Below are 12,861 nucleotides of genomic sequence, written 5' to 3'. Positions count from 1 at the left end.
AGTATTTGGAAGCACTTTAGAGCAACCGCACGAGAATCACACAAACAGTAATGTGCGATAAAAGCTCCCACCACACTCACCTTGCCGCAAGAGCATAAATAACAAGCGTGGAGTTGTTTTCCCAATCGGTTTAATGTTTTGGCTTGAAATGCTCTCCTCTTCATCTCACACCCTCACCCTGCTGGGCAGGATTGATTGAAAAACCCGCCCCGACTTGAGTGTGTTTGCGAGAGTGTGTATCGCTTACCGCCAAATAGAGATCACTTTCAAGCGGATGAAATATCATGCGTCATGAGTAAACGAGCTGGCGATTTGGCCTGCGCACGCGTATGAATACGCAACCTGAGAGGTATGCGGGAAGGCAAGGGGGTCGGTTAACCAGAAATTGTCTCCCTTTGAAAGGAAAGGAAAACTTCCAAATCACGTTTTACGAGACGGCAGCACAGCGACATTCGTTTGCCACAAAAGCTCATGTCGATGTGCTCTTCCTTCCTTGCCATAGCCTTTTGCGCAATTGCGCTTGCTCGAGGAAATGAATTTTCAACCTCCCCCCGGTAGAGGTCATTAATCTATGTGCAGTTTTGTTGTCTGTTTTGGTGCTCTTCAAGAGGCGAGCAGCAGCAGCAACCTAACAAGCCCATCCCATTAGCCCGTACCTCCGTTAGGTACGCATTTCCTCAGAGTGCCAGCGGGCAGCAACTGCGAAACCTAAACTGCTCATCATTGCACGATCGGGAACCCCGCTCTGACCCACGCCCGTGAAGAGAGTTCCGGCCGAATGGTGAAGATACCTTTTCGCATTCCACTCCAACCGCTTGGCCAAGCTCGGTCAATGGTTGGCCTGCCGTAGGTCGCATGCGCGATCAGTCGCTGCAAGCAAACGGTTCACTTTCTCTTCGTTGCGGTCGCTTCGCGGTTTGATTTATGCATCCGAAAGGAAGTAACCTTGTTGTGGACCTTTGTCATTTATTGTGCAAATTTAACAAAAAAAATGCAAAAGAATGTGAAAGATCGTGACCCTCTGGCGGCAGTTTGGAAAAGGAGCTGCCCACTCGAGCTTAGCGATCAGTTAGTTCCTTCACCGTCCAGCTCATCTTAGACGGTACTGAGGTGTGGTGCAAATTCTATCCATCTTCCAATGTTTACAAATATTACTCAATGCCGCCTTCAGTGCTCCTGCATTAGCATATTTGGTTGGGGTTGGAGGTGTCAATCAGCGCTCAAGTAAGCAGGGCACGTGCGTCAGCAGGATTTGCTCAAAGTTGTCCATTAATCTTACCGCCCCATAACCGCAGGGAATCAGTCCACCGCGCACGTGAGGCGCTTCTTTTTGTTGCAATTCTGGCACCGCTTCACCTCCCAGCACAAAGATTTTCCACTCTTCAGGAATGCTTTCTTCTACCAATTCTCCTTTGCCAGCACAATCCGCGTTGAAGTTTAGTCACGAACTCGAAACGTCCGCACGGGATGCGATTTGCATTCGTGCCCGGTCGATGGCCGACAAGATCGAGCGAAGCGGGACGGTGGCACATGCCGCCGTACTCATTTGTCAGCTCCACACGGGTCCCTAACCATCTCACTGTGTGTTAAAGTGTGAAGATACAAAAAAAAGCTTCCTTCCCTTTTGAAAAGCGCCTGATGCCTTTCAAAGCATCTTGAAAGCCCCCGGTCGAAAGGTTGGCACATCCAACCAACGCAAATAAATACCGGAACCCCTACCGGTATGTGTGTATCCCTATTGGGGTTTGCTAAAGGAAAACACACACACACACTCTTTCCATCCCTACCCTGCGGACTTAAATAAAACAGTCTCTTCTAGTCGAAAGTCACGGCTCCCGGTACGCAGGGAAATATAGAGGCAGGCAGTTATTGCTATTTAAACACGCTGGAGTGCTGTTTGACCCTGCCCGCCGTCCCTGGTCCACGGTTTGGGGAAAGCATCTTCAACTGCGTGACGCCCTCTCGTACACTTCAAACACGTGACATTTTAGGGTTGGAACGGTGGTAAATGGAGACGTTTACGATGCTGCAGAAAAAAGCTGTTGGTCGGCGGATCTTTCTCTCTCTCTCCCTCTCTTTCTTACTCCTTTCCTAACATGGTCAAATGGTAGCGACCGACGACAATGTAGTATGCTAATGAGCTAAAGGTCCAGCGTTGGTTCCGAAACGATCACCGGCAGAGTGTGATATAGCGCCCCGGGATTAAGCGAACTATAGATGGTGTTGTCGGGACTTAATTTATCTCATTCCAGACCCGTGCCCGGGTAAAGATCGATGGTGATTTTTTTGCCGCACGCGGATTGTTAATTAACTTCGCAGCTGTTAAGTTGTTTATTTTTGGTTAATTTTGAGGCGGCTTTGCTCTGGAAAATGGAGATGATCCTACCGCAGACACTTTCACTAATAGGGTGATGGGGTGGAGGTTTCGAAACATTGGTAAGATGGGGTTCTCTTAGTGTGATTGAGGAATTTCGTGTTGGATTATTTAAATTCCGACAAAAATATTTCAGAGATTTCTTTTGAAGAATCCGAAGATCACGTAGCTAGATCAAGATCACGATTGTGGAAGTATTAGGGATTTAAGATACAACATTACATTAAAAAAACAATATATTGGCATTGTTATCACACATTTCTCAACAAGTTAAAATTTTATTGAAAAGATTTAGAAACAAATGAAGAGATTTCTTTTGATGATTCCGTAGATCACAAGGGAGGATCAGGAGAATATTTTTGTTTTTAAATCTGTGAAAGTATTAGGGATTCAAGATTCGATATAAAATAGATCTTAAGTTTTTGCGACTGTGAACTCATATTTCTAAGATAATAAAAGAATCTTTTTAAGGAATCAGTTCGTAGTGTTAGGTTTGAGTTTGAAGGGATCGATTGAAGATTCTTCTTTTGTTAATTCCACAAATCACGTAAGTTGATTGCGACTGGGGAAGTTCCCTATGATAAGTATTTTAACATCATGAAAATGTAAGCTCAAATTTTCTAATAAGTTAAACAATTATTTCATTTTACGGATTTAGGGCCTAGGCTCATAGGCTTTCACGTACGCTTTCGCAACTTTATTTCAGACAAATCATGCTTAATCACTTCACAAACTTTGTAACTTTGTACAGCCACTTATTTCATACCATTCGATCACGCTTTTCGTCCTGTACAGACCCGCAAAACAAATACGAATCCACTCGCTTGTTCAAGATCTGAACTGAAGATCACCTTTGCGCTGCACTCTTCCTACGTCTGCTGGCAAGCTACTTTGTCCCTGTACACTTACCTCAGCAAATGACCCGCTTTGCAGGGAGGCAGAAACTAAAAAGCTCTTCCGCTTCAAACAAAGACAGCTCTCCGAAGGGGCAATCTCGTCTTCCAGCAGTCAAGTCGTTTTCTGCCTCAAACTGAAGCCACGAACTCGACAGAAAAAGCACCAACGTAGCTACTTCGAAACATGGAGAACCGCTTCGGAGAACCCATTGCGCAGCGGCAGTTAAAATATATGGGTATGTTTAATACCTATCACACTCAACCGCACTGGGGAGCCACCATGGAAGTGCATCCAGTGCATTCAGTGTGTGTGTGTGTATGAGCAGGCTAATAATAACAATAAATGATGTGTGCCCTTTTTTCCACGGACCCTACCCGAAGCGTCGGCTCCGGGGCAGGGCGCGCATTGCCAGCTCCAGCTGCTCCATATTCCCGGTGTCCGCGCGTGAAATGGGTCAACCCGCCAGTTGATCGGTTGATTGGTTTGCCGCGCCGTGATTGTGGGCCGCAAACCCGCCAACGCCCTTCGAACGCTTTGTCTTCCCCTCGGCGGCAGCGGTGGCGGTGTGTGTGTGTGTGCCCTGGAAAGTGGCGTTCCGGACGCCTTCCGGGATCCCACTCGCGCATAGAATTCTCCTCCGGCAATTGTGCACCGGGGATGGGAGTGCAATTTTGCGGTTTTCTCTTCACTCCCACCCAGAAGATTACTGGAGCGCCCTGGAGTGTGCCGCCGGTCTGGAGCAAAAGGGAACTGATTTATAAGTATCGTACCGGTGGTACAAAAAAACCCTCCCCAGGGAATTGTGGGTTGGTGAAGGCTCTTTCGTTTTTCACCTCCTCCCATCTCACCCTTTGTCTCGAGTGTAATCAATCGAGAACGTCGATGTTTTAAGCCCTTCCCCAATGAGATGTTGAGCAGCAGGGCACATTAGTGAGTGGGACGGCGCGAACAATAATGATCGCGTTTCGCACGCGATCGCAATCGACGCCTCGAATGGGATCACTGGTGCAGTTTAGCTTCATTTTTTTTGTTCACTCCCTCCTGGGTGGGAGAGATCCGCCTGTATGCATGTCATGAGGGCACGAGTCTACCTTTGCTTTTGTCTACACTCCCCAGCACCTCCAAAGGAACCTACGCAAGCTCATTATACGAGCCACAATAATCTGCATATTTAGAACTGATTTCTGGAACGCGATTCTTTCGCCTCCATTGACTGCATTCCCTCCATCGGCTCAGCACTCCTCTTGTCGACACGCGCCACGCCACACCCGAGATACGATCTTTTCGCTACTCGCTAGCGCCTGCCGATGTGATTGGAAGCGGAACGAAAACAATCGAATAAATGACGGGACTTCGAAGGGGAACCGATTCCCATCCCGTCCCATCCGCTCAATTATATCATTATTCGTGGGTAATCGCCATGTCTGTTGGGAAAAACGAAATGAAGAATCTCGATTTCTTGGACCGGAAGAGACCGGTAGCATCTCGCACCTGGAGCACTGGAGAGATGGTGCGACTCACAGAGTAACGTATTGCAGAAGCTAAAACCAGTCCATTAGCATATGAAAGTAGGTTAAGCTTCTATCGGTAGCGTTCTGGTACGGATGGAGACAAATTTTAGGGTTTATTAGGCGTTGAAAACGTTTAATAACTGTCCCATGGGATCATTGCAAATTATGAGCCTGTGGGGTGTTACCCTCAACCTACTTTTAACGCTCTAAAACTTATAAAACGATTGGCAGGCATATAATGAGAGTGTTTGGTATTAAAATATTACATGGAATTGGGGCACTAATTTGTATCACATAATATATTTAAAGTCTAATCTTGAATTTATTGCTCACCTAGGACTTCCCGTGACTGGGCTACGATCATGCCTGAAACGATCACTGAATAGCTTGAAATTCTATATTCAAATCAGTGGAATATGCACCGATAGACTGTATCTGAACCAGACAAGATCTCCCTTTGAGATCTTTCCTCCAACTCCAACGCGATCTCCTCATTGATCGTTTTGTATTAGGTCGGATATGTTTCACCGTACGCTTTCGAGACTTGTGCAATCTTGCTTTATCATCACTCCGATCGGCATTCCCAGTATCGATTTCACAATGTAGTTTTCCTTTGGTTACGATCCACCTGATATCTGACCCTTTGCTGATACATTCTTGCAAACCAAGCCGTTTTTTCCTCCAATATGTTTCGCCGACACCTGACAATCGACATCAATGAATACACACCTCAGTTATGCAGATCTGCACCGTAATCTGTTTTAATGTTCGCTCAATCTCTGGAACGTCGTAGGCGCGGAGCAGCACTGACTGGCAGAAGAATGTTGTAGGCCTGAATGGTCGAATGGCGTCGTTTGAATGATCACTCGAAACATAATGTTCTCTCTGCTTTTCCTTCCCCCAGAATCCATCCCATCGCTGATCGATACAGACACGCTCGGCACTGACGGTACGTCCAGCCGGCAGAGCAAAGCGGTATCGAGCCACTGCCCACGGTCCTGCCCGGTACAGAGCTCCCCGCAGGAGCCCGTCTGCGGTAGCGATGGGTTGATCTACGCCAACCAGTGCGAGATGAAGAAGAAGACATGTACGAAGGCAGCGCCGAACGCGGTCACCGAGGATAAGGCGGGCTGCGAGCGATCGAAGGGATCGCCTTGCAACCATCGCTGTCCGACCGAGAAGGATCTGGTGTGCGGAACGGACGGACGTACCTATCTGAACCGGTGCATGCTGCGCGTGCAGGCTTGCCGCGTCGGCACGGCAGCCGTCTCGCTGGCTCACGTTGGTCCGTGTGCGAACGGAAGCGTCATACGCGAGTCGTGCCCTGTTGATTGTAATAGGTGAGTGGGAAGGGAGTCGTGCGATGAAGTGTGTTGCAATTAAATAATTGCCTAAATCTCTACTCATTACTCCAAACAGTGCTCCCCAGGACGGACCCGTGTGTGCATCGGACGGAAACGTGTACAACTCGACCTGCCAGATGAAGCTGATCACCTGCGGACAGGGTGTGGTATGTGGCAAACATAAAACAGTCTTACCCTCAATGTGCTCAACTGTTTGCTTCATTATCGCCAATTCCTTTAGGTTCGAACGAGTCGCAAACACTGCCAAAGCACCAGGAACTGCCGTGAGTCGTGCTGGCGTGTAGCACGCCCAACCTGCGGTTCGGATGGCCGTCTGTACGCTAGCGCGTGTAAGATGCGTGCCTCCAACTGTGGCAAGCACGTGTTCGAGGTCCCCATTTCCTACTGCATGTCGCAGGAGCGTGCCGGTGGTAGTTCGCACAGTGCCAGCAACAAGATTGAAGATTGCCCAACCGAGTGCCCGAAGGATGCCCAGCAGATGATTTGCGGTAGCGATGGTAACATCTACACCTCGATGTGTGAACTGAAGATGCTGAACTGCGGGTAAGTTGTGGATGATAACACCAAGATATATCACGTTCAAGTCTAATAATGTCTTCAATTGCAGACAAAAGAAGAAAATCCAGGCTCTGACGCTGGACCGCTGCAAGCAGAAGATGAACCGTTGCAAGTCCCTGCCAGCCTGCAAGCAGCACTCCAAGAATGGTGCCACGTTCTTTGGTGATCAGAAGGATATGCTGTGCGGTACCGACTCCAAGACATACAACAATGAGTGTGAACTGGCCCGAGCAACGTGCCTGTACGTCTTGACGAGTTTCAGATTCTTCCCTTCTACCTTACTAATAACCGTTTTCCGTTCTCTACCTCAGACGTGGCGTACAGTTAGCACATATTGGACCCTGCACACAGCTGAAATCGAAGGTGGACGTGACGGACTGCAGCAGCTGTACGTACGACGAGGAACAGACCGGCCCTATCTGTGGTTCGGATGGCAACACCTACAAATCGCGCTGCGAAATGAAACAAAAGACGTGCGGCCTGCGGGTAGTCCCCGTTTCGCTGAAGAACTGTGCCACCACCGCACTGTGCGAGGCCAACTGTGAGCAGCAGCCGACGAACTACGTGTGCGGCTCGGACAACAAGCTCTACCCTAACGAGTGCCACATGCGACGGGAAAACTGCGGCCGCCACATGTTCCTGGTGCCGATGAAGCGCTGCCTGGCCGCGTTCTCGTTCAAGGGCTGCTCCAAGATCTGCCCGCAGGAGTTCGAACCGGTGTGCGGTACCGACGGCAAGACGTACTCGAACGAGTGTTTCCTCAGCATCGAAAACTGCCGATCGCGATCGATGGTGCAGAAAAAGCACGTTGGCCCGTGCGGACGACCCGAGGAGCCCTCGCACAACTATCTGTATTAAACAACAGCTCTCAGTTTCCTACTCACCTCCTTTCCATATCTCTCCTTCCACTATCCTACTATCACTGCCAACAAGCGTCAACACTTTGTCTTACCTTTGGCGATGAGAAGAGAGGATCTTCTCTTGACCGTGCCGCTTCTTCCACTACACAGTGTTAGTTTGTAAGGATATGCCCTACGTTAGAATTAGAGTAACTAAACAACTCCTACCCCTACGTCCAACAACTTCCCTGCCCCTGGATTCATCCAATGTAGCATGTAATTTGTAGTTAAGTTAACTTAAATCGGAACGAACAAACAAAAACGGAATGGCTCATGTGACAGACACTTTCCCTTTAGGAGGGATCATCGTGCAGGGAACTTTAACGTTGTTTATACTTACTATCACCTCTCTCTCCCTCTCTCTCTCATCGCAAGACGTATACATCTAACGAGACTAAACCGCAACAAGCCTTCTAGCAAAATTAGTGCTGGCACACTTTTTCGACGACTTTTTACATCCAAATCCCACCTGAAACCCCGCGTCTGAGCGATGTGCTCGCGACACCATGAACTGAAACCATCCTGTTTGCGCTAGATTATGGTCAGGTTTTGGAGAGAGAGAGAGGGGTTAGAGATACAGTAGTAGTACACACATCGAAAGCAACATGCACGTCCCCCCAAAACAGTGTCATTATCAACAGGTATCGCTCCCTGGCTTCCTGTCCATAGGGTTGACGTGATTTTAATGAAGGAATAATTTAAACCGCAAGCAACAAAGTATTCGTTTGTATAACTTATTTAAACCAGAATCGTGCATGGGAAATGAAAAACATGAAAATAAAAGGATAGGCAACTTCGTAGACTTTGTAGTGGCGCTTAGCGAGCGTCGATTTACTATTCCATCTGGTAGCTGGTAGCTACACATCATGCAAAACGTGAAGCTAGAAGCTAAACATCGAACGTCAAGTCAGCAAGCGGTTCAGCGCTGCACGGAAGCGACATTTCAACAAATGTGTTTTGTTTATTTTTGCCAATAAAGAGAAACGAGAATCGGTAACTAAAGAAACTGGGTGGTGTTTTTTTATTATTTGGAGCTAGAATACACGGTTAAATGATTTTTTTTTATCGGCTTGAAAACACTGTTATTGAATTATAGTCATTTTTGTACTCCTTAATACTTGGCAAGCAATCTCCTTATTTTGCTCCGAATGATCATATAGCTCTTTGCTATGCATACTTTTCGAAATAATATTTTCTGTGGATCAACATAAAGAATTTGGTTTCTTACTTATCCCACTGACCTACTGTTCAATAACGCTCACAGACTGCAGCCTTCGTCTGCCAGTCCATTATCCTGGTCTTCATGTCATACGTCTCCACATCATCTTGCTACCTCAACTTGCTCGCCGTCGTCTTTCTACACATACGTGGACAAAACCTCTTCTTAGCATCTTTCTCTCGAACGAGACTAATAGGGTTTCGTCAGATTTGAACAGTGCTCATATCTCAGAGGCGTATGTGAGTACTGGTACTATAAAAGTATGAAATATAGTAGCAGCTTCGTCCGTCTCAGGTTGTAGAAAGCCCGGTTGGCAGCCGTCTGCTCGATCCCTTGATTAGCTTCAGCTACATAGAAGATCTGCAGATTGGAATTGGTTAATGATAATTAAATACTTTAAATATGTTGCTTAAATTCCTATCACATCTTCACAACTTCGCTTCCTGTGTTGAGATCGAAAGCGCAACAAAATCTTCCAAAAAAGCGTATCTAAATTCGTGGTCGCAAACTTCATGGTCGCAAAATTATTGTTATCAAAATCCTTGGTCGCTAAATTCTTGGTCACAAAATTCTTGGACGCAAACTTCTTGTTCGCAATAGTCTTGTTTGCAAAATTCTTGGTCGCAAAAATCTTATTCGGAAATTACGTCTTATTGCTTGGTTCGCAAAACATTTGATCGCAAATGTCTTGGTTTCAAAATCATTTACAACAAAATTCTTGGTCACAAAATGCTCGGCCTCAAAATACTTGGTCTCAAAATGCTTGGTCACAGAATTCCTAGTCGCAAAATTCTTGGTCGCGAAATTATTGGTCGTTAAATTCTTGGTCGCTAAAATCTTGGTAACAAAATTCTTGGTTGCAAATCCCCAAGCGCCACAGATTAAGCTTAAACGACTGGTAAATCGAATATCCATAGAAAAAATGAAAGCTCCATAGAGCTTCATTGGTTGCTCAATAGATGGTTTTATTACAACTCATCATTATTTTGCTGTCCTTTTCTTCCAATGTGTTTCGACAAGTTTCATCTAATCATGACCTATATACCCTTCTAACTTTCTGAGCAAAACGTGGTCAAATACGTGGTTATCAACACCAACGTCCATTACTCAAATCTCACTTGCTTCAATGCTGATGATTTCCATTGGAGTTTAGTGTTTAAACAATCGTATCGCCGTTTTAGTTCTAGCGATACATAACTTCAATGCGAAACGATACAACAGTACAGAGGGAATGAGAAAACTCCCCTCTAAGCGAGTAAGTTCCACTTGTTGGGTATTCCACCAACATATATGGCGCCACCCGTTTTTTGCTATTTTTAGAATGCATCAGTCGTTCCTCATCTGCTAAACGAAGTCTTTTTATATACCGTTTAGGTTGAGAGCTTGAGTCGTTTAGAACCCGGTTCGTGGTCGTTTAGTAGATTTTTGGCACTTGGGTTACTGCCCGTAAAAATGTTGATCGCTAAATAGAAACATGTATATTTAAAATTCAACTTTGAAATTTTAAATTTTCTTCCGGATCATTGTAACTACATTCACAGCTACAGCTGTTACACAAGATCATCCCGAGTAGGACACTTTCATTCTTTTCTATCCCCGATTCATACTTCACAAGACCCATAGAAATGACAGTTCCCAATCGAGGGTTTGTGTCGCTTGAATTAGTATTTACAGCACTATGAAATAACAGTATTTACGACGACCGCTATCGCTTTTACGATGCCGGATTGGCTAGCCAACCCTGTAACTATTTTTAGTATGTCCTACCCCCCGACTGCTTTAAGAAGGGAAGTTCCATACCCAACGAGCAAAGAGTAAAATAAAGTCAATTAATAGTCAAATAAGGAATTGGATCAAGTTTCCCCAGAATCCATCAAAACAATCGATCTCAAACATCAAGGAAATACTTAAGAGTGCATTCATTTTTTCCTTGGACAGTTCTTTTGTTTCCTTACTCATGAATCATATTTTTATTGTTTATTTTATAATTTATCCAGTCATTTATTACATATTTATAAAACTTAGATCTTTTTTATATTTTATTATTTTTTTAAACTTCAGTGATATTATACAAAGTTTTTCCAATGCAACATAATCCAATCAAATTGGTATGATAGCAAATCATCATTTTCAGAACAGTTCCATACTACGAGACACCCTGTGCGCTGTCATAAACGAAAGAGACAGCCGGTGCGAATATGCAGCTACCTCTTTTACTCTCGTGATCAACTGCCAACGGAAAGAGACCCACAGAGAAATGCGTCCACCGTGCCGCTGTCTCTCTCACCTCGGTCAGTCATTTGTAAAGAAACCATCGTCGCGTACGGCCGTGCGTGTCACATCGTCGCGTTTTCCGAGTGCGATTGTTGATGGTGAAATTGGTTTCCCCCAGTATGTAACCTACAGCTAAAACGAACCGGGAAAGGCATTACCAAGGATACCAGTTTGGAAGCCAGGTTTCCATCGCAGGTGTGTAAAACAGGAAAAAAGTGACGTGTGAAAATCGTGTGCTTCTTCTTCTGCTGTGCCAGCGACAACACAAAAACGCTACAGAGAGCAGCAACCGCGCGCCTGTATGAGTGTGCTTCTGTGTAGGTATATACGTTCTCCTCGTTGTTATGTGCGTGTGTTTGTGTGTGTTTGTTGAATTTGTGTTGTGAATTTCCCAGGGTGACGAGGAAACAACAGCAATATAACAAGTTCCCCAATGCCTGACCGTGCGTGTCACGATTTTTTTTTCTCCTGGCTGTGATCCACTCCCTTGTGGGAAGGCAACAAAAAAACAAGGCCAATGTGATATGATGGTGTACAGAGAGTGAGCGAGAGTGAGAGAGATGAGTTTGTGTCCCCGTCGTCGATCGGCCTACCCGCCCCTCCTCGACCCCTTCATCGAGACGGGTTGTCATTTTCGAGAACAACAGTTATCTTTCTCCGCGTCGCTGAAAGGAGGCTGTTGGCCATTTGCTCAGTCATTTGCGATCATTTCATTTTTTGGAAGAGCTTGCCGTCAACACCCGTTATCGTTTGTGCGTGTGCGTGCCCAGGGTGTATGCGTCCACAATTGATGCATTTTGGCTGATGCTGCTGCTGTCAAAAAATAATGCAATCTGACCCTTTGCCATCCGCTCGCAAAGGAGATTGGGATGACAGACAGAGAGAGAGAGAAGAGAGAGAAAGAGCGGACAGGGGGCACAAACGACATCTTGTGAACCCTGTGAAACTGTGCCTCCCGAGCAAGTCAAATGATCAGCTGGATGAACTCAACTGAAAAGAAGGGGATCGTTAAAACAATTTAAATGGGTGCATTTTTTGCTTGTCGCCGTGTTTTGACAGCCGCACACAACACTGACGCAAACAAGGGAAAAATCATTCGCTAGCACCCAAAAGAAAATGTTGCTGCCCCATGAATCGCTCCATGAATGGTGGTGAATTTGCTCAAGCAAAGTCGAAAGGAGAGGTCTAACTGTGTGCAACTGTATGGGTAACTGTGTGCATCTCCGTTTCATCGCTCTATCACACACGCATACACCTGCACACGCTTCACGCTCTTGCCAAACTGTCACTCACACAGCTATAGTGTGCAGGAGTGTGTGTGTGTGTGGGCATCATACAGCCGGTGCGTGTATATGAATGTGTTTGCTTTTGCTGTGGCGTGTGTGTGTGGGTGAGCTATTGCTCTAAAAGCGGATGAGATTTTTTGCTTCTTCTTCTTCTCATCTATACTGTTCCACCCTGCTCTCCCTGGAAACCAACCCTTACATCCTACGTGTGTGTGTGTACATGTGTATGCGCAAGAGCAAGAGTGAGAGAGAGAGAGGGAAGGAAAGAGAACGAGAGCAAACTGGAAGCTGCTTCTTGCGCGATTGTTCGCCTCTTCCTTTTCCCGCCTGCGCCACCCCCCCGTTACGCCCTTCCCCCGTCTTGGTTAAGATGGAAGATTGTTGTTTTTCTTACGGGGCCGCATCCGTCCGCCACCCATTCCCTCTACGCCTCCAATATTTCTTCGTTTTGCCGCTCCCCCCCCCCCCCCCCCCTCCCA

The 12,861-nt window shown here is 46.2% G+C and overlaps 2 protein-coding genes across 8 annotated transcripts in view; both read left to right on the top strand.

The window, feature by feature from the left end:
* Positions 1-8,609, top strand: part of LOC1276143 (agrin) — a 49,347-nt gene extending 40,738 nt beyond the window's left edge. For both annotated transcript variants that reach the window (XM_061645137.1, XM_315453.5), the window contains exons 3-7: positions 5,687-6,122; positions 6,202-6,292; positions 6,367-6,689; positions 6,754-6,945; positions 7,016-8,609. In XM_061645137.1, coding sequence (XP_061501121.1) covers positions 5,687-6,122; positions 6,202-6,292; positions 6,367-6,689; positions 6,754-6,945; positions 7,016-7,562 — 1,589 coding nt within the window. In that variant the 3' untranslated portion in view covers positions 7,563-8,609. The remainder of the gene's footprint in view (positions 1-5,686; positions 6,123-6,201; positions 6,293-6,366; positions 6,690-6,753; positions 6,946-7,015) is intronic.
* A 2,507-nt stretch (positions 8,610-11,116) lies between these two features.
* LOC3289969 (E3 ubiquitin-protein ligase CBL) overlaps positions 11,117-12,861 on the top strand; it is an 80,060-nt gene continuing 78,315 nt past the window's right edge. For 2 of the 6 annotated variants that reach the window (XM_061645918.1, XM_061645919.1), the window contains exon 1: positions 11,123-11,291. The gene's annotated coding sequence lies outside the window, so the exon portion shown is untranslated. Of the gene's footprint in view, positions 11,418-12,861 lie in introns of all 6 variants that reach the window. The other 4 variants (XM_061645916.1, XM_061645914.1, XM_061645915.1 and 1 more) reach the window with 4 other exon arrangements.

This window comes from Anopheles gambiae, chromosome 2 (assembly GCF_943734735.2).
Source record: "Anopheles gambiae chromosome 2, idAnoGambNW_F1_1, whole genome shotgun sequence".
In the NCBI taxonomy this organism is placed as follows: domain Eukaryota; kingdom Metazoa; phylum Arthropoda; class Insecta; order Diptera; family Culicidae; genus Anopheles; species Anopheles gambiae.
Note: the sequence above shows the minus strand (reverse complement) of the source record. Positions and strands in the feature narration are given on the sequence as shown.